This window comes from Triticum aestivum, chromosome 5D, assembly GCF_018294505.1.
Source record: "Triticum aestivum cultivar Chinese Spring chromosome 5D, IWGSC CS RefSeq v2.1, whole genome shotgun sequence".
Taxonomy (NCBI): Eukaryota; Viridiplantae; Streptophyta; class Magnoliopsida; order Poales; family Poaceae; genus Triticum; species Triticum aestivum.
In genome coordinates, this window is record NC_057808.1 from 515,249,614 (window position 1) to 515,276,422 (window position 26,809).

A 26,809-nucleotide genomic window follows, 5' to 3' on the forward strand; every position below is an offset into this window, starting at 1 on the left:
AGAACCAAGTTCTGCACCTGGGGGGCCAACTCCTAGTAACTGGAGTGACCCCTGCATCCACCATCTCTTGCTCAGACTTATCCCACTTAGGCATTGCCACCGCGTAGCCACCTGGCCCCAGCCTATGGAACTGCGTCTTTTTTGCGGCATTGGCCTTGTTTTTTCTCGACCGTTTCTTAGATAATTCTGATTCCTTGAATTTCACGAAAGCGGGCCAGTGTTCTCTTTGCTTCTCCAGTGTTCCCTTGAATTCTGGAGTCTTCCTTTCTGCAGCGACGTAGTTGGCCCATACAGTTTTCTTGTGGGTGTTGAATACAACTGCCATCTTCCTAAGAGTAGCATCCTTGACTTTCTGCACATCTGCATCAGTGAAATGATCTGGTAGGGTGAAATGTTCCATCAGAGATTCCCAAAGCGTTTTTTTTGCTTTGTCATCGACCCAAGTAACATCTGGACGTTTATTTTTTGGCTCTTTCCATTCTTGAATGGAGATCGAGAGTTGGTCCTTCACAAGAACTCTGCACTGACGAACGAACTTGTTCGCAATGTTCTTAGGCATGAGGGGTTCGCCATTAGCTTTGATGGAGTCGATGTTGTACTTTACACCCTCCTTCAACTTTTTGCCCGGGCTTCGCTTTGTCCTGCTGTCTGTAGAAGCAGATTTGCTCGATCCGGAGGGCTGAAAGAAGAAAGATCGATTCGTTAATATATCTTCAAATAAAAAAAACATGTGATGATCACCAGATGCCTGCTTATATAAATATACCTGGCCGGTAGTCTTTGTTATTTCAAGATCAACATTGTTTGCGTCATCATAATCATAATCATAGTTCATGACTTCATCAGCTCGGTTGTCGAGATCGAATATCTTATCATCACCCTCCCCGGTATTGTTCAGATATTGGGAGCCGTCATCTGCTTCATTCAGATCATCTGGCCCGCGAGGGCTGCGTATGATCTCGAACAGGGCCTCTTCTCCCTCTCCGCCGGTATTGTCCGCCATAGCTTTTATTTAACTAATCCAGAAGAAATATAAAACAATTTAGTATTCAAATTACAATGCATGGATGCAATCAATAAGGAAAAACTGAATCATATAGTACATAATATGCATCGTCTTGAATAATATATAATCTCGAATACATCGTCTCGAATAATATATAATCTCGAATACATGGATGCTAATAAAGATCGAATACTACAGAAGAATCTAGGCCACTCGAGGTTCCTGGGGCGCGGGCGGTGGACAACCAAAGAGAAGGAACCATCACAGGATCATATCTCCGGTCATCTGCCCAAAGAACCTGCCAGGTATTGGAGAACCCGACGTCCATAGCAGCCATGTAGCGATGGACGTGCTCGTCCTCCTCCTGACACGACGACGCACCACCTCCGGCGGGGCCGGCTCCCTCTGCACCGAATGTGGCCCACGCGAACGCCAGCAAAGGAGACCAGGGTCGACGACGGGACCCGAGGCTGGGTTCCTCACCAAGCGGCACGCCCCTGTAGGTAGCACCTCCCAGTGCCAGTCCGGCGGAGCCCAGTCCCGGACATGGGTCAGCCGGACGTCGTCGCGAACGGGTCGACGGCGAGGATGCGGGCCGGGCATCGTCGAGAACAAATACTATATGCCCGCAAAAAGTAACATTTTTTAAATGATTGGATTGTGATAACTAAAATTCTATATGCAAATTCTAAATTTTTCTAACAATTTGACATTAATCTAATTCATCTAGCTAAAACTAATTCTAAAATTGCTAACATTTCTATAACTAAAAAACAGAAAAATTTATAACATTTCTATATAACTAACATTTCTATAACATTTCTAATATTTCTATAACTAAAAAACAGAAAAATTTCTATAACTAAAATTTATAACTAAAAAACTAAAAAACAATGTGTGTGTGTGTGGACATGGCGGCCGGGGCAGGAGCTCACCGGCGAGGCGAGGCGACGGGGGGCGGCGACGGGGACGGCGACGGGCGGCGACGACGGGGATGGGGACGGGGCGGGCGACGACGGGGACGGGGACGGGCCGGGTGGGGACGACGCGAAGGGGCGGGGCGCGGCGACGGGGATGGGGCGGCGATGGGGACGACGTGGATGGGGACGGCCGGGCCGGGCGGCGACGACGGGGACGGGGACAACGGGGACGGGGACGGGGCGGGGACGGGGGCGTCGACGAGGGGTGGCGACGGGGGGCGGCGGGCGACGGGGCAGAGGAGAAGAAGCACATGACAAACTGAATTTTTTGAAGTGTTTTCTTATATAGGATGGGCCTTTAGTACCGGTTGGAGCCACCAACCGGTACTAAAGGTCAATTTTGGCCAGGCCAAGCGGCGGGAAGCGCCCACCTTTAGTACCGGGTGGTGGCTCCAACCGGTACTAAAGACCCCACCTTTAGTACCGGTTGGAGCCATCACCCGATACTAAAGGGGGTGCGCGGGCGTAGGTGCTGTGCGACATGTTTAGTCCCACCTCGCTAGCCGAGGGGCGTCCGCACTGGTTTATAAGCCTCAGTGTGGTAGCTCTCTCGAGCTCCTCTACAAAGCAGGCCTACTGGGCCTAAATGTTCTGTGCTGCCCTATGGGCCTACTGGGCCTGCATCCTGGCCCAACAACTGGTTGGGTTTCTAGTCGTATGCAGGCCGCTGTGGCGCAGTAGGCGGGCTTTTTTATTTTCTTATTTTTTTGCTTATTTATTTTTTTATTTATTTTGAGTTGTTTTTTGCTGTATTTAGAGTTTCTTTGTGAATATTTTTGCTTTAGGTACAAAAATTACAAACTTTCTGTTAGTGCCGGTAGTTTTCAAATTTGAATAGTTTAAATTTTGAATTATTTGAAATTTGTGTGAATCACTAGTTTGTGAATAACTTAACTTTGAAAATAGATTTCTCAGTGATTCTTTTTTCTTATGTTTAATATTAGTGTGTTTTATCATTATATTCAATTTGGTAATGCTTAGGTTATTTAAAAAATGAAATGCCTTTGTAACAGATGAGTTTTCGTCCGAAACCCTGATACTTCGAAAGAGATTGTCCATTTTGTACACGAAGTGCATCCAGTTTTTGCCGTAACCCTCTGTACTTTTTGCACATGCTATGTGGGTGAAATTATGATACCATGCCAACTTTCAACCTTTTCTAAGTTCATTTGAAGTGCTTTTCAATTTCAGGGTCATTTAGCTCAAAAAATCAGTAAATGCATGAAAGAATTTGTTTGCACATAAAATTTCTTCGCGTTTCAAATGCCAAAACACATAACTACCCTAACTATTACAGAGATTCCCTCCTGGGTGTGAAACACAGAAGAAAGTGATGATAGTGAAGCCAATCACATCCCAGATCTTTGGGTGTGAAACTTTTTCTCCGCGTGTGTCCCTTTGCGCCGTAACCATGGAAAATCTTCATCATTTAACTGGATGCTCGGGTCAATATTCACTGTGAATGGAGCAATTGCATCAAACTTTTCATAATCTTCTGACATGTCTGTCTTGTCATCCACTCCCACGATGTTTCTCTTCCCAGAAAGAACTATGTGGCGCTTTGGCTCATCGTATGATGCATTCGCTTCCTTATCTTTTCTTTTTCTCGGCTTGGTAGACATGTCCTTCACATAGAAAACCTGTGCCACATCATTGGCTAGGACGAATGGTTCGTCTGCATACGCAAGATTGTTGAGATCCACTGTTGTCATTCCGTACTGCGGGTCTTCCGTTACCCCGCCTCGTGTCATATTGACCCATTTGCACCGAAACAAAGGGACCTTCAAACCACGTCCATAGTCAAGTTCCCATATGTCCTCTATGTAACCATAATATGTTTCCTTACCCGTCTTGGTTGCTGCATCAAAGCGGACACCACTGTTTTGGTTGGTGCTCTTCTTATCTTGGGCGATCGTGTAAAATGTATTCCCATTTATCTCGTACCCTTTGAAAGTCATTATATTCGAAGATGGTAACTGGGACAGCGAGTACAGGTCATCTTCAATAGAGGCGTCATGCATGGTACGTGTCTGCAACCAGCCGGCGAAAGTCCTGTTTGTTCACGTGTAATCCAGTCATCAGACCGCTCCGGGTGTTTGGAGCGTAGAAAATTCTTGTGTTCGTCCATATACGGAGCCACCAAGGCGGAATTCTGTAGAACTGTGTAGTGTGCTTCAGTGAGAGAATGTCCGTCCATACATATTATTTGATCCCCTCCTAGCGTGCCTTTTCCATCCAGTCTGCCCTTATGCCGCGATTCAGGAACACCAATCGGCTTAAGGTCAGGAATAAAGTCAATACAAAACTCAATGACCTCCTCATTTTCATGGCCCTTGGAGATGCTTCCTTCTGGCCTAGCACGGTTATGAACATATTTCTTTAAGACTCCCATGAACCTCTCAAAGGGGAACATATTGTGTAGAAATACAGGACCCAAAACGTTAATCTCTTCGCATAGGTGAACTAGGACGTGCGTCATGATGTTGAAGAAGGATGGTGGGAACACCAACTCGAAACTGACAAGACATTGCACCAAATCATTCTCTAACCTTGGTATGATTTCTGGATCGATTACCTTCTGAGAGATTGCATTGAGGAATGCACATAGCTTCACAATGGCTAATCGAACGTTTTCCGGTAGAAGCCCCCTCAATGCAACCGGAAGCAGTTGCGTCATAATCACGTGGCAGTCATGAGACTTTAGGTTCTGGAACTTTTTCTCTGCCATATTTATTATTCCCTTTATATTCGACGAGAAGCCAGACGGTACCTTAATACTGAGCAGGCATTCAAAGAAGATTTCCTTCTCTTCTTTGGTAAGAGCGTAGCTGGCATGACCCTGATGTATGCCGTCTTTTCCGTGCATACGTTGCTGGTCCTCCCGTGCCTCAGGTGTATCTTTTGTCTTCCCATACACGCCCAAGAAGCCAAGCAGGGTCACGCAAAGATTCTTCGTCACGTGCATCACGTCGATTGCGGAGCGGACCTCTAGGTCTTTCCAATAGGGCAGGTCCCAAAATATAGATTTCTTCTTCCACATGGGTGCGCGTCCGTCAGCGTCATTCGGAACAGGTTGTCCGCCAGGACCCTTTCCAAAGACTACCTTCAAATCCTTGACCATATCATGTACATCAGCACCAGTACGGTGGCGAGGCTTCGTCCGGTGATCCGCCTCACCTTTGAAATGCTTGCCTTTCTTTCTTACGGGATGCCTGCTCGGAAGAAATCGACGATGTCCCAGGTACACATTCTTCCTACAATTATCCAAATATATACTGTCGGTATCATCCAAACAGTGCGTGCATGCGCGGTATCCCTTGTTTGTCTGTCCTGAAAGGTTACTGAGAGCAGGCCAATCATTGATGGTCACGAACAGCAATGCATTTAGGTCAAATTCTTCCTGTCCGTGCTCATCCCACGCACGTACACATGTTCCATTCCACAGATGTAAGAGTTCTTCAACTAATGGCCTTAGGTACACATCAATGTCGTTGCCGGGTTGCTTAGGGCCTTGGATGAGCACTGGCATCATAATGAACTTCCGCTTCATGCACAACCAAGGAGGAAGGTTATACAAACATAGAGTCACAGGCCAGGTGCTATGGTCGTTGCTCTGCTCCCCAAAAGGATTAATGCCATCTGCGCTTAGACCAAACCATGCGTTCCTTGCGTCACCTGCAAACTCCTTCCTGTACTTTCTCTCGATTTTTCTCCACTGCGACCCGTCAGCGGGTACTCTCAACTTTCCGTCTTTCTTACGGTCTTCTCTGTGCCATCGCATCGCCTTGGCATGCTCTTTGTTTTGGAACAAACGTTTCAACCGTGGTATTATAGGAGCATACCACATCACCTTGGCAGGAATCTTCTTCCTGGGGCGCTCGCCCTCGACATCACCAGGGTCATCGCGGCTGATCTTATAGCGCAATGCACCGCATACCGGGCAAGCGTTCAAATCCTCGTACTCACCGCGGTAGAGGATGCAGTCATTAGGGCATGCATGTATCTTCTGCACCTCTAACCCTAGAGGGCAGACAACCTTCTTTGCTTCGTACGTACTCTCGGGCAATTCGTTGTCCTTTGGAAGCATATTCTTTATCATTACCAGCAACTTTCCAAATCCCTTGTCAGATACACCATTCTCTGCCTTCCATTGCAGCAATTCCAGTGTGGTGCCCAACTTTTTCTTGTCAGCTTCGCAATTCGGGTACAACAATTTCTTGTGATCCTCTAACATGCGCTGCAACTTCTTCTTCTCCAAATCACTTGCGCAGTTTCTCTTTGCATCGGCAATGGCCCGACCTAGATCATCAGCGGGCTCATCTGATGCCTCTTCTTCAGCTTCTTCCCGCATTGCCGGCTCAGCTTCTTCCCCCATTGTTGTATCATCGTATTCAGGGAACCCATGGCCAGGATAGCTGTCGTCGTCCTCTTCTTCTTCATTGTCTTCCATCATAACCCCTCTTTCTCCGTGCTTGGTCCAAACATTATAGTGGGGCATGAAACCGGACTCAAACAGGTGGACGTGAATGGTTCTTGACTTAGAGTAATTGTGATCATTCTTACAGCCAGCACATGGACAAGGCATAAAACCATCCGCCCGCTTGTTTGCCTCAGCCGCAAGCAGAAAAGTTTGCACGCCATTAATGAACTCGGGAGAGCATCGGTCATCGTACATCCATTGTCGGCTCATCTTCATTACACAACACCGAAAAGACCAAATTAATACAAGTTCATACATAAAGTTCATACAACACTTAAATGCAACAAACAAATAACTCTCTAGCTAAAGCATTTAAATGCAACAACAAATGCGATCAAGATCGCAACTAAGGTAACAATTGATCCAACAGCATAATGATACCAAGCCTCACTATCAATGGCATATTTTCTAATCTTTCTAATCTTCAAGCGCATTTTCTCCATCTTGATCTTGTGATCATCGACGACATCGGCAACATGCAACTCCAATTCCATCTTCTCCCCCTCAATTCTTTTCAATTTTTCTTTCAAATACTCGTTTTCTCTTTCAACTAAATTTAACCTCTCGACAATAGGGTCGGTTGGAATTTCCGGTTCACATACCTCCTAGATAAAAATATCTATGTCAACTTGATGGGCATAATTTGTCATAAACACGAAATGCAACAAATAGTTTTAAAAGAGAATATACCACATCCGAATCATAACAAGGACGAGGGCCGACGGGGACGGATATCAAAACCATGGCACTATGTATAACAAACAACGTACGGGTAAGATAATTATACGAGTAACTATATATCCAAATCACACAAACATCAATTTTTTATATAAAACATTCATGAACAAGAGGCTCACCACAAGGTGGTGCCGGCGACGGGACGGTGCGGGCGATCGACGGTGGTTACGACGGAGATTTAGAAGGCAGTAAGTAAACCACACCTACATATGCAAACTAAGTGTTATTTTTGACCTCAAATTGCATATAAATCAAATACTAGCACATATAATTCCTCCCAAATTACTAAACTCACAAATTAATCACTATATAAAGCATTGCAAGAGCTAATCTAGCAATGAGGGATGAAAGGACAAAGTTGCTAACCTTTGTGATCATTTGAATGGATGGGGGCCTTCAAATCTTGACAAATTTTGGGCAAAATGTGTGATGAGCTCGAGAGGAAGAGGGGAAGAACAGAGAGGAGAGGGGAAAGGAGAAGAACAGAGCGAGCTCGGGTGGACGAAGGGTTTATGTAGGACGACCTTTAGTACCGGTTCGTGTCACGAACCGGTACTAAAGGTGCTGGAAGGGCCCCAGACTGACAACATCCTGCCACCATTCTCATTAGTACCGGTTCGTGACACGAACCAGTGCTAAAGGTTCGCCAAGAACCGATACTAATGAGAGCGGCCCGGCTAGCCGTTGGAACCGGCACTAATGGACACATTAGTGCCGGCTCAAATTCAAACCGGCACTAATGTGCTTCACATTTGACCCTTTTTCTACTAGTGTGCATAATTTACAAAAAAAAGAAAATTCACTGGGATTTCACTAAGCAGTGTGCAATTCTAGTTGACTGGGATTTTTAAACAGATTATACAACTGAAATTTAGAAAATGCCAAATATACTTTATACTCCATCTGTAAACTAATATAAGAGTGTTTAGATCACTATTTTAATATTCTATAAACGCTTTTATATTAGTTTACGGAGGGAGTACTTTATAAAAATGGTTCGACGTTCCAACTTTCAACTTGTAGAAGTGCGCATTTGTACGCTTGGAGCTCCACAACGTGCTCACTTCTACAAATTGTCGATCAAATGCCCTGGGGACACAGTCACTCGGTCAGGCCATTTTGAAGCCGGTTTTTACTCTTTCTTCTTTTGCTGTTTTTTGGGGATTTCCCTTTTTTCCAGTTTCTGGTTTGCTTTCGGTTTTCTTATTTTTTTCCCTTTTTATTTTATCATTTTCTCCCTTTTCACAAGTTTCAAAAAGTGTTCACAAAATTTTAAAAATCATAAAATATAAAACACACTCACAAAATATAAAACACACTCACAAAAGTGTTCACTTTCTATTTTCATCGTTTCGTTATTATTATACAATATTCATGGATTTTTAATAGATGTTCATGGTTCTGAATACAATTTCGAGATTCAGAAAATTCAAACAATACTTTTTAGAGGACATATTCAAACAAAAATATTATTTTAAATAAAGACATTCAAAGGGTATCTTAGATATTACTAATATCCCGGAAAACAAAAATCAGTATAATGGACAGACAGCTGGACGCAGAACGATCAGTAAAAAAAACTATATTGAAATCATACTAGTCTTCTTCTTCATCCGATTATCCTGTGATTCTATCTGCGTCGTGGCACATCTCACTCGAGCCGAAAGTGTCCACTGAATATTTTTCCAGCAAACCAAGGGAGTGAGGGACGGGCAAAGACGGAAAAACCCGGGAAATGGAGGGTGAATGCTAGGCGTTCTTTAGTGTAGATGTAGATAGATAGATACATATTGATATAAAATATAAATATAGAGATATAGAGATATGATTTGCATGTGAACACATACGACGGAGATATATGTATAGATAGAGATAGAGATATAAAGATAGAGATGGAGATATCAGAGCCATGCCATCTTCTCCACAACCCAATGCACTTGGACACACACTTAAACAATGAAGGAACTCCTTTGTGCAGCGTATAATCTGTCATCAGCCAAACCTCTTGAACTGAACTCTGTTAACACATTAAGTACTTGCAAAGTGAAACACACACCGGTATAGTACCGCGCGCGCTGCTCAAACACTTGTTTGTTTGACCTAGCTAGCAATGGCGGGTGCCAGTGTATTTGCTTGTTGCTCCTTGTTCATCATGGCTTTGATGGCGGCTGCAGCAATCGCAGGTTCCGTGCCGGCATTGTACGTGTTCGGCGACTCGCTGGTGGATGTGGGGAACAACAACCATCTGCTGACGCCGATCAAGGCGGACTTCACGCACAACGGCATGGACTACCCGGGGAGGAAGGCCACCGGCCGCTTCAGCAACGGCAAGAACTCCGCCGACTTCCTCGGTGCGTTACCTACTCATTCTTCACTTGAACAATCGAATACCATTCTTCCCTTGCCTGCTGCGTGCATTCTCATCTCGCAATTACAGTGAGGCTCAATCTCTCAATCAACGAGTACTCATGATCTTTTTGAGAAATAATTATTCATGATATTCTGCGAAGCAAACGAGAGAAATGAATAATTGAAATCGACACAGCTATGTTGCATTCGCGCGCGGGCAAGTTTTTTGCCAATTTTATTACGCGGTCCCTATTGCTCACTCCCAATTTGACTTGAAAACTCCCAATTTGTCTCATGGTGGTGTATCATAATCTAGTTATGATGTAGAACTAGACATTGAAGTATGATATAATATTAGTTTAGAAAAAAAAGATAATACTTGTATCATATCGTGATAGACAGTATCGTAACAAATGAAGTACTACCACGAGTCATTTAAAATAATAAACGGAATCATCTAAAAGTACCAAACTTGAGTTTGGTGGTATTATGATAGCATATGAATAGCAGTGTATGATACTCCACGCTGTAACTTTCATTACAGGCCCAACTTTGGTGATTTCCATTCTGGATCTAGAGTTCTGTATATGAATCTGGAATTCTTCCCTGACATATATGCATGCAGCCGACAAGCTTGGGCTAGCGACCTTGTCCTCGAGCAGCAATGCCAACTACGTGAACGGCGTCAACTTCGCTTCCGGTGGCGCAGGAGTCTCCAACGCCACAAACAAGAACAAGTGCATCACCTTCGACAAGCAGATGGCGCTTCCGGTGGCGCTTCCGGTGACTCAGGCGTGTACTCATCTCTCGCGCGCAGCCTCGGGCAGGCCCAGGCCGCGAGCCACCTGGCCAGGCCCATCTTTGCCATCACCATCGGCAGCAATGACATCATCCACTACGCCAAGGCCAACCCCGCCGCCACACCCTCCCAGCAACAGCGGTACGTCAACGCGCTCATGCAAACCCTCTCGGACCAGCTCGACATCCTCAACAACCTCGGCGCGCGCAAGGTGTTGTTCCTAGACACGGGGCAGGTGGGATGCACCCCGTCGCTCCGGGAGATCAGCCCCACTAAGGTCTGCAGCGTCGTGGCGAACGCCATGGCCGTGCAGTACCACAATGCGGCCAAGGGCCTGCCGAGCGCCATGACTGTCCAGCTCCCAGACCTGCACTGTCGGGCAATAAGCCACGGCCCGGACAGGCGCGGTGCGCATATGTGCGTGCGGTGGCCGCGCTGGGTCTGACCGTGGCGGGCTCGGGCGTGCGTGTGTGCGCGTGTCTGAGAGGGTGCGTGCGTGCGGTGGCCGCGCTGGGTCTGACCGTGGCGGGCTCGGGCGTGCGTGTGTGCGCGTGTCTGGGAGGGTGCGTGCGTGTGTGTGCGCGCGTGCGTGCGGTGGCCGCGCTGGGTCTGACCGTGGCGGGCTCGGGCGTGCGTGTGTGCGCGTGTCTGAGAGGGTGCGTGCGTGTGTGTGTGCGTGCGTGCGTGGGTTGTACGCGCTATTCAACTCGTCCGCCGCGCTGCTCCGGTACATCGATCAGCCGGCGGAGTACGGGTTCACTGAGGCGAAGGGTGGCGTGCTCCGGCCTGGTAGACTTGAACACCAAGAGCGCCTGCACCCCGCTCAGCAGCTACTGTGCCAACCGCTCTGACCACGTGTTCTGGGACTTCCTACCACCCCACGAAGGCCACCACGCACAAGCTTAGAGCATCTCCAGCCATTCGCCCCCCAGGGCGCCTAAAAAAAGCGGCCTGAAGGCGAACCGGCGCTAGATTGGCTCTTGGCGGCGACCTAGCTCCCAGTCACGCCCTCAGGACGCGGTAATTGCAAACTTGGTCGTTCCCGCTCATCACAAAAGATGCCACAAGTCCGGCGATCGTAGGCCACCACAGTCCGGCGATCGTAGGCCACAGTTCAGCGATCGGATAACAAATAGTCCGGCGTACAAAAAAAAAGAACGCCATAGGTCTGGACGCGTGCATCACTCGGCGGGGTCGGCCTCCGGTGTCGGCGGAGTCGGCGTACACGGGCTTGGCGGTGTCGGAGCTGCTTCTGTGCTGGGCGGCGTCGGCGCGGCTTCGGTGCTGCTGGGCGTCGTGGAGGCATCATCACTCGGGCTTGGCAGCGGCGTCGGCGTGGGCGCGGGAGTTGGCGGCACCCTCGCCGGCAGCTGGTTCAGGATGAGGCCGCGCTCCGCCATGTACCACGCCTTGAGCTTCTCGTCGTTGCTCTGGAGCATGTCCACCCCGCCCATCAGAAAAGCCAGGTCGGTGTTCCTCTTCTTCGCGGCGACGTTGGTCCGGAGCAGGTCGAGCTTGACGGCGCTGTTCGTCATCAACGCCGACCACCGCGCCTCGGTCTTCTCTTCACGCAGGGCCGCCCGGGCCTGTGCGTCGGCGAGGCAATGCTCGATGGACTCCTGCACTCGCGCGATAGCCGCGTCGGCGTGTTTCCCCTTCTTGGCCCCTTTGTTGCCGTCCGGCCGCCCTTCTGACGCGCCCGGCGTCGGCGTGTCCGGTTTGTAGGTCTCCTTGGCCTTGGCGAGGGTGCGCCGGACTTCCGCCCACTTCTCGCACTTGTCGATCCGCTTGAAGACGTGGAGGTACTTGAATTCTTGGTCGCTGTTGTCCTGGCGATACATGGCGAACATGCGCACCAGCTGCGCCGAGGAACAAACAGTTGGCGAACGCACACGGCGAAGAGAAGCAGGAGACCGGCGTGCCATACCTGATCCTCAATGTTGGCGCCACTCTCCGGGCGAGCCACGACCTCCTCGACGATCCCATGCCATTTGTTGCACGCCGCCTGGATGAGCCCCCAATGGTTCGCCATTCCCTTCGACCTGCGCTGCATGTAGACGCCTTTGAAGTAGGGGTCGACGAGCTTGCGCTCGTCGAACTCGGCCTTGATGCGCTCCCAGTACGTCTCGATGCTCTGGTCCGTGCCGGTGGTCGGGTCAAGGCACACGACTTTCCACGCTTCGGCGAGACATTCTTGCTCCTTGGACGCCCACTTGATGCGCGGCTTGCCGGTCCTGGCCGCCCGCTTCTTCTTCATGCGCCTCCTCGCCGGAACAGTCGCCGGTTCCTCCTCCTCCTCCTCCTCGTCGTCCTCCTCCTGCTCGTCCGGCTCCTCGTCGCCGTACTCGAGCTCGCCGTCCATGCCACCGCTGAGGTCCACCGTGTCGTCTAGGGTAGCGAACCAGGGGGACGCGGCGGCCGTGGCCGAGCCTGCCGCGATGATGTCGTCCATGTCGGCGTCGGTGTCGCCGAGGTGCGACGTGGAAGCTTGTGAGAAGGGCAGCGCGACACGGCGGAGAGAGGGTGTCGGGGAGGACGCGCAGGCCTGAGGCGAGTAGTTGTATGGAGGGTACTGCACGCCGGCGAAGGCGGGCGAGGGCGTGCGCTGGGCCGGGTGTCCATGGGGGAAGGTGACGTTGGAATTGAACCCACCGTGCGCGTCCCCGTCGGCGTAGCCCGGCGACGGCGTGCATCCCCATGGTTGCGGCGACGACGAGAAGCCGGCCGGAGAGCCGACGCTTTGCTGGCTCCAGGGCGCATGCTGGGCGTGGCCGCCGGGTGGATTCATCATCCCCACGCGAGACGCCTCGGCTTCATCCGCCGCAGCTTGGTCCGCTGCAGCCGCAGCCGCACGCACCACGCTGTCCCGGGCCTTTTTAGCGTTGGCCCTGTTCCGCCGGTCGGCGGTGACAGCCTCCCGCCGCTGAACTTCTGCCCTCCAGTCGGCGTTGGTCAGGCCCGGTGGCTTGGACGGCGGCGCCCTCGGCTTCCTCTGCTTCGGCTAGGCGACGGCGGCGGTCGCAGTTGTCGGGGCGCGGGGAATCACGTACTTCTTTGGCGGCATGGCGGCTGGCTGGGAGGCGAGCGGGAGGGAGATTGGCGGGAGGAATGGAAAGAATGAGAGGGAAGTGGGGGGAAAAGCGGGAAGAAACGGCGGGAAGAGGCTCTCGACTCGCCGACAGAGCGGCCCCACGCCCCTTTTCGCTTGTGCCGGCGCCCCCAGGCGCCCCCAGCGCCGGGTTCGGCTTGGGTCCGCCGGCGCCAGTTTCGGCCCTAGCCAGCGAAAAACGGGCTCCTCGGGGCGCGACTGGGCCGATTTTTGGGCGCCGGCGCGACAAAAACGCCTGTGGAGGGCCTATTGGGGGCGCGGCTGGAGATGCTCTTACCGTCATTGCCTTCGACGGGTCTACGCCCTTCATCTTCCCTATCAACGTAAGGCAGCTCTGCCCTATATATCAACGTTGCTTAAACAACTGAGAATTATCAGAGGTGAAATATATTTAGGTTTTTGTTAAAAAAAATGTTCCATGTTCCAACTCCAGCACTTCGTCGCTTGTCAAAAATTATTCCTTAGACTACCAAGCAAGTCCACAAACATCGGTGGCCACGAGGAGGACGAGGCGAAGGTCCACCGAGCCTTTGGTTCATCAAGATTGGACAAGAGGTCGGCAAAGCATGTTAGGAGCCTAGTTTTTGACATGAAAAATTTGTTCCCATGTCTCCCGCTATACAGGCAACGAGGGACGCGAAGCGGTACCCTCTTTCAATGACACTGAAACTATTGGCTCTCCTTTCGTTGATTCAATGATGGTGATATGGTGGGGCGGTTCTTCCGATCCGGGGTTGTTTAGGGTTAGTGAAAGAGTATGGTGCCCCATGTGTGGTTTTGGTAATTGATGACATTCTCTATGGACTAATGATTGCCTTGAGGTATATTCGTAGGATTTGTCCATATGCATCTCTTGAAGTCCATTTGTTGGTTTCAAGGAGTTTATGTGATGACCAAGGTGCTATTCAATTGGTCATAAAGAAGACATGATACAAGGTTGATCACGACTAAGTCAAAGAATGAATCAAGTTGATCAACACACAAAGCGTACAAGATGTGCCGAGAGGGATCGAGTGATCCCATGGTATGGTAAGCATTGTCCATTACGCTTTTGTGTACTAACCCATGGTCTACGTGAGAGTTCTATGTCGGGTTAGGTATGTTTTCATGGGCTTGCGTCAAGAGAAAGATCTCATACAACCCATGAAGGATGACATCAAATGGTGACCATCATCAAGGATTGCGGTGTGCAAGTTCAAGTGGAGCATCACGAAGAGATCACATGCTTGAAGCTTGCCATCCATTGTGGTGACAGTGAACTTGTGAAGATGTGCCGAAGAGTGGCTCACCCATAGTGGAGTATGGGGGAGCAATCAACTAGTCTTCATCGAGCCAACGCAATCAAGAAAGGTGGTCCAACTTGAGGAAGTCAGGATCGTCATCATCTAGCTCAAGTGGACTATGTCCAAGGCAAAGGTTTTCCCTTGATAGGTTTTCTATTTTACCGGTCTCATGGTGGTAGTTGGGAGATTGGGTTATAGGATCGATTGTCGTACTATCAAGGGGGGCTCTCAAGTGAGTACCTTGATCGTATCGTTCGTAGAGAACTCAAACCATTGCATCCTTGCATCATCTTTATTGGTTCTTGTTTTGGTGTTTCTCTCTGTGAGTTTTAAAGCTTATGGTCATCTTCATGACAAGCTCGAGTTCATCGAAAACGGAGTTCATATGCTTCTTCTATGATGTTTTCGATGTTGGAGTTTCTGTTGGTTCTTCATTCATAGAGGTTTCACATCTCTATATCATTGGCATTTTTCTACTGCCTCTTCTTATTATAACCAACAAGCTTGAGTTTGCTCATTTCGGAGCCTGCATGCAGAACTTATGGCTGTTTTAGTCTCAGGACTGCTTTTTTGTGCTCGGGTGGTAGTACCACTCGGTATAGCACCGCTTAGGCGGTACTTTCGTTACGGACTACCCTTGCTATTACCACTTGGGAAACCCTTTATGTTAAAGTTTCTATTGCTTAATTTCTTTTGGCAGCAGTAGGACGGTAGTAGCCCGGTAGTACCGCTTAAGCGGTTGATACGTCTCCAACGTATCTATAATTTTTGATTGTTCCATGCTGTTTTATTATCAATCTTGGATGTTTTATAATGATTTTATAGTCATTTTATATCATTTTTTGGTACTAACTTATTAACATAGTGCCAAGTGCCAGTTGCTGTTTTTTTCATGTTTTTTACATCGCAGGAAATCAATATCAGATGAAGTCCAAATGCCACGAAACTCCATGATGATTTATTATGGGCCAGAAGGAAGGCAATGGGCCCTGGTTGCACCTAGGGGGTGCCCCGAGGGGGGCACAACCCACCAGGGCGCGCCAGGAGGCCCAGGCGCACCCTGGTGGGTTGTGCCCATCTCGGGTGCCCCCGGACCGCCTCTTTGCTCTATAAATACCCCAAAAATACCAGAACCCTAGAAGCATCGACGAAATATTCTTCTAGCTGCCGCAGAGTCCAGAACCACCAGATCCAATCTAGACACCATCACGGAGGGGTTCACCACTTCCATTGGTGCCACTCCGATGATGCGTGAGTAGTTCTTTGTAGACCTTCGGGTCCGTAGTTAGTAGCTAGATGGCTTTCTCTCTCTCGCTAGATTCTCAATACAATGGTCTCTTGGAGATCCATATGATGTAACTCTTTTTTGCGATGTGTTTGTTGGGATCTGATGAACTTCGAGTTTATAATCAGTTTTATCTTTCTATATCCATGAAAGTTATTTGAGCTTCTTTGATCTCTTATATGCATGATCTCTTATAGCCTCGTATTTCTTCTCCGATATTTGGGTTTTGTTTGTCCAACTTGATCTATTTATCATGCAATGAGAAGAGGTGCCCGGTAGTGGGTTCGATCTTACGGTGCTTGATCCCAGTGACAGAAAGGGAACCGACACGTATGTATCGTTGCTACTAAGGGTAAAAAGACGAGATCTATATCTACTGCCATATAGATAAACGTATATTGTCTACATCATGTCATCGTTCTTATTGCATTACTCCGTTTTTCCATGAACTTAATACACTAGATGCATGCTGGATAGCGGTCGATGTGTGGAGTAATAGTAGTAGATGCAGGCAGGAGTCGGTCTACTAATCTTGGACGTGATGCCTATGTAATGATCATTGCCTGGATATCGTCATAATTATTGGAAGTTCTATCAATTTCCCAACAGTAATTTGTTTACCCACCGTTTGCTATCTTTTTCGAGAGAAGCCACTAGTGAAATCTATGGCCCCCGGGTCTTCTTCCTCATATATTTGCTTTGCAATCTATTTTATTTGCTCTTTTTATTCAGATATATTAAACCAATAATAATTTTCTGTACTTTATTTTATTTGCGATCTATTATTTCAATCTATTACAACTTTCTCCCATTGAGAGGAACTTTCTGGCGCCGTTGCCCAAAAGGGATTGACAACCCCTTTAACACGTCGGGTTGCGAGGTGTTGTTATTTGTGTGCAGGGGCTGTTTACGTTGTGTTGCTTGGTTCTCCTACTGGTTCGATAACCTTGGTTTCATTTCTGAGGGAAATACCTACCGCCGCTGTGCTGCATCATCCCTTCCTCTTTGGGGAAATACCGACATAGCTTCAAGCGACATCAGCGGTACTTCCGATGTCTACTACCGCTCCTAGTTCCACTTAGGAATTTTCTTCTGTGCTTGTTTCTGGTTGCCCATTTTGGCTAAGTGGTGGTGGAACGGATATTGGGCGGTAGTAACACTCCGGCGGCACTACCGGCTTCTGTTATGTGATCTGTTGTGTTTTGAATATGGAACAACCGCCTAAGCGGTAGTACCACTTGAGTGCGGTCTGAGCACATAATGGTTGGATTTGTCCCCACCTATAAAAGGGGGGGGGTCTTCTTCCCCAATGGACCTTATCCTTTGAGCTCGTGTTCTCCCCCATTGTTGACCTTCTTAGAGCTTGCTATCTCTCATTCCCTCCAATGATTCTTGCTAGTTTTTAGAGGAGATCTAGATCTACGTTTCCACCAATTACATTCTCCTCTATGTGAAGGGAACCCCTTGGATCTAGATCTTGGACTTCTTTGTGTTCTCTTCTTCGTTCTTCCTCTCATATTCCTCCCTAACATTAGTTGGTTTGGTGGGATTTGAGAGAGAAGGACTTGGGCACTCCGTGTGCCCTTACCATTGCATTTGGTGCGTATGTTTGAGTTCTCCACGGTGATACATGATAGTGAAGGTGAGAAGCTTATTACTCTTGGGTGTTTGGACTCCCTAGAGCTTATTCCTCTTAGGTGCTTTGGTGCCCCAGACAGTTGGTGTCGCGGAGCTCAATCATTGTGGTGGAAAGCTCCGGGACAAACATCGGGGTCTCCAATTAAGTTGTGGAGATTGCCCCGAGCAATTTGTACGGGTTCCGGTGACTGCCCTCAAGGGTTGCCGAAGTGTACGTGTTGGTTACCGCCCCAAGGGTTGCCATTTGTACGGGTTCGGTGACCGCCCTCAAGGGCTCTTTAGTGGAATCACGGCATCTTAGATTGTGCGAGGGCGTGAGGAGATTACGGTGGCCCTATTGTCTTTTTGGGAAGCATTGTGCCTCCATGTTGCTTCAGACGGAGATTAGCATCTGCAAGGGTGTGAACTTCGGGATACATCATCGTCTCCGCGTGCCTCGGTTATCTCTTACTCGAGCCCTTTACTTATGCACTTTACTTTGTGATAGCCATAGTGTTTCATGTTATATATCTTTGCTATCACTTAGTTGTTTATCTTGCTTAGTATAAGTTGTTGGTGTACATAGGTGAGTCTAGTTGTTTTGAGTTTTGTGCTTCACAAATTAAACACTAATTTTAGTCCGCATTTGTTCAAGTCTAAACCGTAATTATTTTAAAGCGCCTATTCACCTCCTCTAGGCGACATCCACAATCTTTCAGTTAGTTTGTTGGGTGTCAACGCCCTGTCGATGTCGCCGTCACCACCGCAAATAATGGTTTTAGTGTTAAGGAATTGTGGATGTGTGTCTAGGAGCGGTCGCCAAGGCGGTGGTGGAGATCTTGTTGGACCTTTTTCTTTGGCTCCGTCCACGCCGCCTCAACGGTTCCTCCAGCCCCGCCGTGGAGGTGGAAGTGCTTGTTGTCGGATTCTGGGTTCCGGAAAACCCTTGAGGTTCGAACACTGGGGTGCGCATGAAGATCTCTCTCTCTCCCTAGCTCGCTCCCGCAACGATCTCAAGGCCTAGCTCGACGAACCCAAAGAACAAGAGACACGAGGGTTTATACTGGTTCGGGCCACTGTTGTGGTGTAATACCCTACTCCAGTGTGGTGTGGTGGATTGCCTTGCAGGCTGAGGATGAACAAGTACAAGGGATGAACAGCCTCCTGAGGAGAGGTGTTCTTGAGCTCAGTGAGCTGGTGAGTTGGCCTTGGTGGAGTGAGTCCGATCCAAGATGAGTTGCCTCCTATGGTATTGGCTAGTCCTATTTATAGAGGCCCTAGTCCTCTTCCCAAATGTTAGGCGGAAGGGATCCCACAACGGCCAAGTTTGAAGGGGGACAGCTAGTACAAGCTATCCTGACAAAAGGTGGTCCTCGCCTGCCATGGGATCTGGTGGTGACGCTGCTGTGGGCTCCATGGTGACCTCCGTCCCGCCGTCCTGCTGGTCTTGGTCTCGTTGCACCAATATGGAAACCTTTGCCTGATGCCTCAGGACTCCTCGCCTTCGCTTGCCCCTTTAGCACCAAAGAGGCAACTGGTACCCTGCGCCCGCTGGCGCCCGCCTGGCCTTGATCGTCATGGCTCACGTCATGCGCTCCTCGCGAGGTGCCCCTTGCATAGATATCTCCGCTCCTCGGGAGCCAGCCTAGTGAGGCTGCCCCTGAGGAGGTCTTGGCATCGTCCGCCTTGCGAGGCTTGGCCCATCGCAAGAGTGTTGAGTGGTTGCTGTCAAAGACGGGCCGTACCAGGCCGCTGGCTGAGCCACGCCCTGGGCCGCAGGCAGGCAAGTCTGGGTACCCCCGTTCCCAGGATGCTGACAGTAGCCCCCGGGCCTAAGGCACGCTCGCAGTTGGTTTCGAGGCGAAGCCAAGGGGCAAGTGTGGAGCACCGCGGGCCCCAACCGCCTGCGGCCTTGATTGACGCGTGGCGATTGATGGAACGTGGGCGTCGCCGCTTGCCCATGCTGCCTCGGCAACTGCCCGACTTGACAAGTCCCTGGTGCATGCAGAAAAACCATCATTACCTGCGATCGTGGAGGTTGTTGGTTGACCTCCTTCTGGCTATAAATGAGGGGTGAGCGGAGCCCCCGTCGCTCATCTCTTCCTCCATTCCGCCCGTTTCTTCTTCTTCCTCCTTGCAGCGACACTCATGGCGTCGAGACGGAGGTTCTCTGCTGCTGAGAAGGGAAAGCCCCCCTCGAAGAGTGATAACCCACAAGTATAGGGGATCAATTGTAGCCTCTTTCGATAAGTAAGAGTGTCGAACCCAACGAGGAGCTAAAGGTAGAACAAATATTCCCTCAAGTTCTATCGACCACCGATACAACTCTACGCACAATCGACGTTCGTTTTACCTGAAACAAGTATGAAACTAGAAGTACTTTGTAGGTGTTGTTGGATAGGTTTGCAAGAAAGTAAAGAGCGAGTAAATAAAAGCTAGGGGCTGTTTAGATGAAGACACAACTAAGTTAGTTTTAGTAAAGAGCTCGTTGTCACGAGAAAGTTATTTGTCCTTAGGCAATCGATAACTAGACGGGTAATCATTATTGCAATTTTATTTGATGGAGAGGCATAAGCTAACATACTTTCTCTACTTGGATCATATGCACTTATGATTGGAACTCTAGCAAGCATCCGCAACTACTAAAGATCATTAAGGTAAAACCCAACCATAGCATTAAAGTATCAAGTCCTCTTTATCCCATACGCAAACAACCTACTTACTCGGGTCCGTGCTTCTGTCACTCACGCCACCCACCATAAGCAAATCATGAACATATTGCAAACCCTACAGTGGGGATCCCTCACGCTTGCGCGACACAGAGAGCACCATAGGACATCACCAATAATAAAACATGCAACTCAAACCAATCTTGATCATCAAATAGCCCATAGGACAAAACAGATCTACTCAAACATCATAGGATAGCCATACATCATTGGGAAATAATATATAGCGTTGATCACCATGTTTAAGTAGATATTACAGCGGGTAAGAGAGAGGTTACACCGCTGCATAGAGGGGGGAAGAGTTGGTGATGATGGCGGTGAAGTTGTTGGTGAAGATTGCGGTGATGATGATGGCCACGGCGGCGTTCCGGCGCCACCGGAAGAGAAGGGGAGAGGGGGCCCCTTCGTCTTCTTCTTCCTTGACCTCCTCCCTAGATGGGAGAAGGTTTTCCCCTCTGGTCCTTGGCCTCCATGGCGTGGGAGGGGCGAGAGCCCCCCCTCCGAGATTGGATCTCTCTCTCTGTCTCTCTCTGTTTCTGCGTTCTCTCCTGCTGCCCTTTCACCGTTTCGTATATATTTGGAGATCCGTAACTCCGATTGGACTGAAACCTTCGCCGTGATTTTTTACCAAAAAATAGCTTTCTTGCAGCCAAAGAAGGGCATCAACCGCCTTACGGGTGGACCACGAGGGTCAGGGGCGCGCCCAGGGGGTGGGGCGCGCCCCCTGCCTCGTGCCCACCTCGGACACCATTTCGCGTTGATCTTTCTCCCAGATTTTCCAAATATTCAAAAAATAAGCTCCATCCGTTTTTATCCCGTTTGGATTCCGTTTGATATGGATATTCTGCGAAACATAAAACAGACAACAAACAAGAACTGGCACTGGGCACTGGATCAATATGTTAGTCCCAAAAATAGTATAAAAAGTTGCCAAAAAGTATATGAAAGTTGAATAATATTGGCATGGAACAATAAAAAATTATAGATACGACGGAGACGTATCAGCATCCCCAAGCTTAATTCCTGCTCGTCCTCGAGTAGGTAAATGATAAAAAAGATAATTTTTGATGTGGAATGCTACCTAGCATAACCTTGATCATATGTCTAATCATGGCATGAATATTAAGACACGAGTGATTCAAAGCAATAGTCTATCCTTTGACATAAAAACAATAATACTTCAAGCATGCCAACCAAGCAATTATGTCTTACTGAAATAACATAGCCAAAGAAAGCTCATCCCTACAAAATCATATAGTCTGGCTATGCTCCATCTTCACCACACAAAATATTCACATCATGCACAACCCCGGTGACAAGCCAAGCAATTGTTTCATACTTTTGACGTTTCTCAAACCTTTTCAACTTTCACGCAATACATGAGCGTGAGCCATGGACATAGCACTATAGGTGGAATAGAATATGATGATGGGGGTTATGTGGAGAAGACAAAAAAAGGAGAAAGTCTCACATCGACGCGGCTAATCAACGGGCTATGGAGATGCCCATCGATTGATGTCAATGTGAGGAGTAGGGATTGCCATGCAATGGATGCACTAGAGCTATAAGTATATGAAAGCTCAAAATGAAACTAAGTGGGTGTGCATCCAACTTGGTTGCTCATGAAGACCTAGGGCATTTGAGGAAGCCCGTCGTTGGAATATACAAGCCAAGTTCTATAATGAAAATTCCCACTAGTATATGAAAGTGATAACTCAAGAGACTCTCTATATGAAGAACATGGTGCTACTCTGAAGCACAAGTGTGGAAAAAGGATAGTAACATTGCCCCTTCTCTCTTTTTCTCTCATTTTTTTCTTTTTTTTGTAGGCTTCTTTGGCCTCTCTCTCTTTTTTTGGGGGCTTCTTTGGCCAGTTTTATTTTGATAACCTCACATGGGACAATGTTCTAATAATGATGATCATCACACTTTTATTTACTTACAACTCAATATTACAACTCGATCTAGAACAAAGATATGACTCTATATGAATGCCTCCGGCGGTGTACCGGGATGTGCAACGATCTAGCGTAGCAATGACATCAAAAAATGGACAAGCCATGAAAACATCATGGTAGCTATCTTACGATCATGCAAAGCAATATGACGATAAATGCTCAAGTCATGTATATGATGATGATGGAAGTTGCATGGCAATATACTCGGCATGGCTATGGAAATGCCATAATAGGTAGGTATGGTGGCTGTTTTGAGGAAGATATAAGGAGGTTTATGTGTGATAGAGCGTATCGTATCACGGGGTTTGGATGCACCGGCGAAGTTTGCACCAACTCTCGAGGTGAGAAAGGGCAATGCACGGTACCGAAGAGGCTAGCAATGATGGAAGGGTGAGAGTGCGTATAATCCATGGACTCAACATTAGTCATAAAGAACTCACATACTTATCGCAAAAATCTATTAGTCATCAAAACAAAGTACTACGCGCATGCTCCTAGGGGGATAGATTGGTAGGAAAAGACCATCGCTCGTCCCCGACCGCCACTCATAAGGAAGACAATCAATAAATACCTCATGCTCCAACTTCGTTACATAACGGTTCACCATACGTGCATGCTACGGGAATCACAAACCTCAACACAAGTATTTCTACAATCCACAACCACCCACTAGCATGACTCTAATATCACCATCTTTATATCGCAAAACTATTGCAAGGAATCAAACATATCATATTCAGTGATCTACAAGTTTTATGTAGGATTTTATGACTAACCATGTGAATGACCAGTTCCTTGCAACTCTCTAAATAGATATAAGTGAAGCAAGAGAGTTTAATTCTTTCTACAAAAGATATGCCCACGCTCTAACAAATATAAGCGAAGCAAAAGAGCATTCTACAAATGGCGGTTGTCTAAGTGAAGAGAAACAGGCAGTCCAAACTTCAAATGATATAAGTGAAGCACATGAAGCATTCTATAAAGCCATACTCAAAAGATATAAGTGAAGTGCAATGAGCATTCTATAAATCAACCAAGGACTATCTCATACCAGCATGGTGCATAAAAGAAAAATGAAAACTAAATGCAAAAGACGCTCCAAGATTTGCACATGCCACATGAATGAAACGAATCCGAAAACATACCGATATTTGTTGAAGGAGGAGGGGATGCCTTCCGGGGCATCCCCAAGCTTAGACGCTTGAGTCTCCTTGAATATTTACTTGGGGTGCCTCGGGAATCCCCAAGCTTGAGCTCTTGCCTCTCTTCCTTCTTCTCACATCGAAACCTTCTCGATCATCGAACACTTCATCCACACAAAACTTCAACAGAAAACTCGGTAAGATCCGTTAGTATAATAAAGTAAATCACTACTCTAAGTACTGTTGCAAACCAATTCATATTTTGTTTTTGCATTGTGTCTACTGTAATATAACTTTTTCATGGCTTAATCCACATATATAAATTGATAGTTTCATCAAAACAAGCAAACTATGCATCAAAAACAGAATCTGCCTAAAACAGAACAGTCTGTAATAATCTGAACATTCACCATACTTCTGATACTTGAAAAATTCTGCCAAAATTAGGAAAAATAAAAAATTTGTATAGAAAGACAGTGCAAAAAGAATCAGAACCATTTGACGTTCCAGTAAAAAAAATTAGAAATCGCGCACTACAGCCAAAGTTTTTGTCCTGCACCGTACAAACCAACAAGTATTGTAAACATCCTAAAGGCAAACCTTGGCACATTATTTTTATAATACAATGGAATTGTACAAGGGGATAATTATTTTTGTTGAAAAGTTTCTGTAATCAAGATTCACAAAGTTTCTGTGAGCATGAACAAAGTTCAAGGAGCTCTCCCACTTCAACAATGCTTGTCTTTCTCACTTTCACTTTCCTTTTTGAAAAGTTTTGGGTTCCCCTCTTTATTTTTGTTGTTTTTAAACTATATGAAAGCACTCAACATAAATAAATGACTCTCTAAAACTTCCGGGTTGTCTCTCTGGCAGCGCTTTCTTTAAATCCATTAAGCTAGGCATATAGTGCTCAAGTAGTGAATCCACCCGGATCCCAAGGTATATCAAAGCCAATCTTAATTAGAAATGATTTGTAATTTAGTAGTGAGCACAAAGTAACATATATCATGTAATGACGAAGTCTAACTCTCTTCCTATGCATCGGCATGTCATAAAAGAACAATTCATGCACACATAGTAAAGGCCAATGCATAGTATAAACAGTTTCTTGCAATTTTATCGTGTGGGAGACATAGAGAGGTGGAGATATAGTTCCTCTCTCATAATAATTGCAAGTAGGAGCAGCAAGCACATGCATATTATATCTATCAAAATCATCATGTGCAACGGTAAAAGGCAACCCATCAATGTAATGCTTAATAAGTGCAAACTTCTCCGATATAGTGTAGTTTGGAGAATTCAAAAAGATAATAGGACTATCATGTGTGGGTGCAATAGCAACAATTTCATGTTTAACATAAGGAACTATAGCAAGTTCATCTCCATAAGCATAATTCATATTGGCATCTTGGCCACAAGCATAGCAAGCATCATCAAAAAGGGATATTTCAAAAGAGTCAACCGGATCATAGCAATCATCCTTCGGTAAGCACGAAGGGAAATTAAACAATGTATGAGTTGAAGAGTTACTCGCATTAGAAGGTGGGCACGGGTAGCTAATCTGCTCTTCCTCCTTTTGTTCTTCGCTCTCCTCCTCATCTTTTTCATCCAATGAGCTCACAGTTTAATCAATTTCTTCTTCCATAGATTCCTGCAAAATATTAGTCTCTCTTGGACAGCGGAGACTTTCTCAATGAGGGCATTAATATCGGAATTGTGTTCATAATTCTCATAGCAATAGTTGAGGATAGCTAAATTTTCAGGTCTATAAGCAGCAACATAAAAATCTTCAAACTCTTTAAACATAGATTCAATTTCATAAGCACCCATAAAAGCAACAAATTCTTCTATTTTCTCCACATCATAGTAATCATATATACCATTAGCATAAGAAGCTAAGGTTTTATTATCGTTAAATTTGCATGAAAAGGGAAGGTGTGGAGCCTTCATCCTAGAGCAACAAGTATAATCATAACTCAAGCATAGTTGCCTAGCATACCACTTCAATATATGAATTTGATCCCATAATAGTTTCCCTTTTTGTGTCAAGCGATAATCCCTAAAGTATTCACATTGATCCAACGTTACTCCCATTACCAAATTGAATGACGTTTTCTCAGGATTATCAAAGTGGTACATAATATTTTTCACATATTGAGCATCAAGGGTTTTAGGAGGTTCCGCATCTCCAGAGCAGCAAGTACACCTAATTTTTTTGGTTTTTAGTGTTCCATATCCATAACTAAAGATAAAGAACAACTAAGAACAACAAATCAAAATTACTTAGTGATAAAGCAAACAAGCACACACGAGAATATTCACCCCACGCTATTGCTCCCCGCAACGGCGCCATAAAATGGTCTTGATAACCCACAAGTATAGGGGATCAATTGTAGCCTCTTTCGATAAGTAAGAGTGTCGAACCCAACGAGGATCTAAAGGTAGAACAAATATTCCCTCAAGTTCTATCGACCACCGATACAACTCTACGCACACTCGACGTTCGCTTTACCTGAAACAAGTATGAAACTAGAAGTACTTTGTAGGTGTTGTTGGATAGGTTTGCAAGAAAGTAAAGAGCGAGTAAATAAAAGCTAGGGGCTGTTTAGATGAATACACAACTAAGTTAGTTTTATTAAAGAGCTTGTTGTCACGAGAAAGTTATTTGTCCTTAGGCAATCGATAACTAGACGGGTAATCATTATTGCAATTTTATTTGATGGAGAGGCATAAGCTAACATACTTTCTCTACTTGGATCATATGCACTTATGATTGGAACTCTAGCAAGCATCCGCAACTACTAAATATCATTAAGGTAAAACCCAACCATAGCATTAAAGTATCAAGTCCTCTTTATCCCATATGCAAACAACCTACTTACTCGGGTCGGTGCTTCTGTCACTCACGCCACCCACCATAAGCAAATCATGAACATATTGCAAACCCTAACCGGGGATCCCTCACGCTTGCGCGACACAGAGAGCACCATAGGACAACACCAATAATAAAACATGCAACTCAAACCAATCTTGGTCATCAAATAGCCCATAGGACAAAACAGATCTACTCAAACATCATAGGATAGCCATACATCATTGGGAAATAATATATAGCGTTCAGCACCATGTTTAAGTAGAGATTACAGCGGGTAAGAGAGAGGTTACACCATTGCATAGAGGGGGGAAGAGTTGGTGATGATGGCGGTGAAGTTCTTGGTGAACATTGCGGTGATGATGATGGCCACGGCGGCGTTCCGGCGCCATCGGAAGAGAAGGGGAGAGGGGGCCCCTTCGTCTTCTTCTTCCTTGACCTCCTCCCTAGATGGGAGAAGGG

At 46.8% G+C, this 26,809-nt stretch overlaps 1 protein-coding gene and 1 pseudogene across 1 annotated transcript; one reads left to right on the forward strand and one right to left on the reverse strand.

Annotated features, from left to right (window-relative positions):
* Window positions 1-3,365: 3,365 nt before the first annotated feature.
* On the reverse strand, window positions 3,366-6,676 carry LOC123126151 (uncharacterized; the record flags this gene model as incomplete). The annotated part of the gene is made up of 4 exons (XM_044546543.1): window positions 5,599-6,676; window positions 4,973-5,496; window positions 4,086-4,858; window positions 3,366-3,960 (listed from the first exon to the last, which is right to left on the reverse strand). Coding segments are annotated over exons 1-4 (2,970 nt in total), but the record flags the coding sequence as incomplete, so codon positions are not given.
* A 2,543-nt stretch (window positions 6,677-9,219) lies between these two features.
* Window positions 9,220-11,258, forward strand: LOC123121074 (GDSL esterase/lipase At5g55050-like; annotated as a pseudogene).
* The last annotated feature ends 15,551 nt before the right edge of the window (window positions 11,259-26,809 follow it).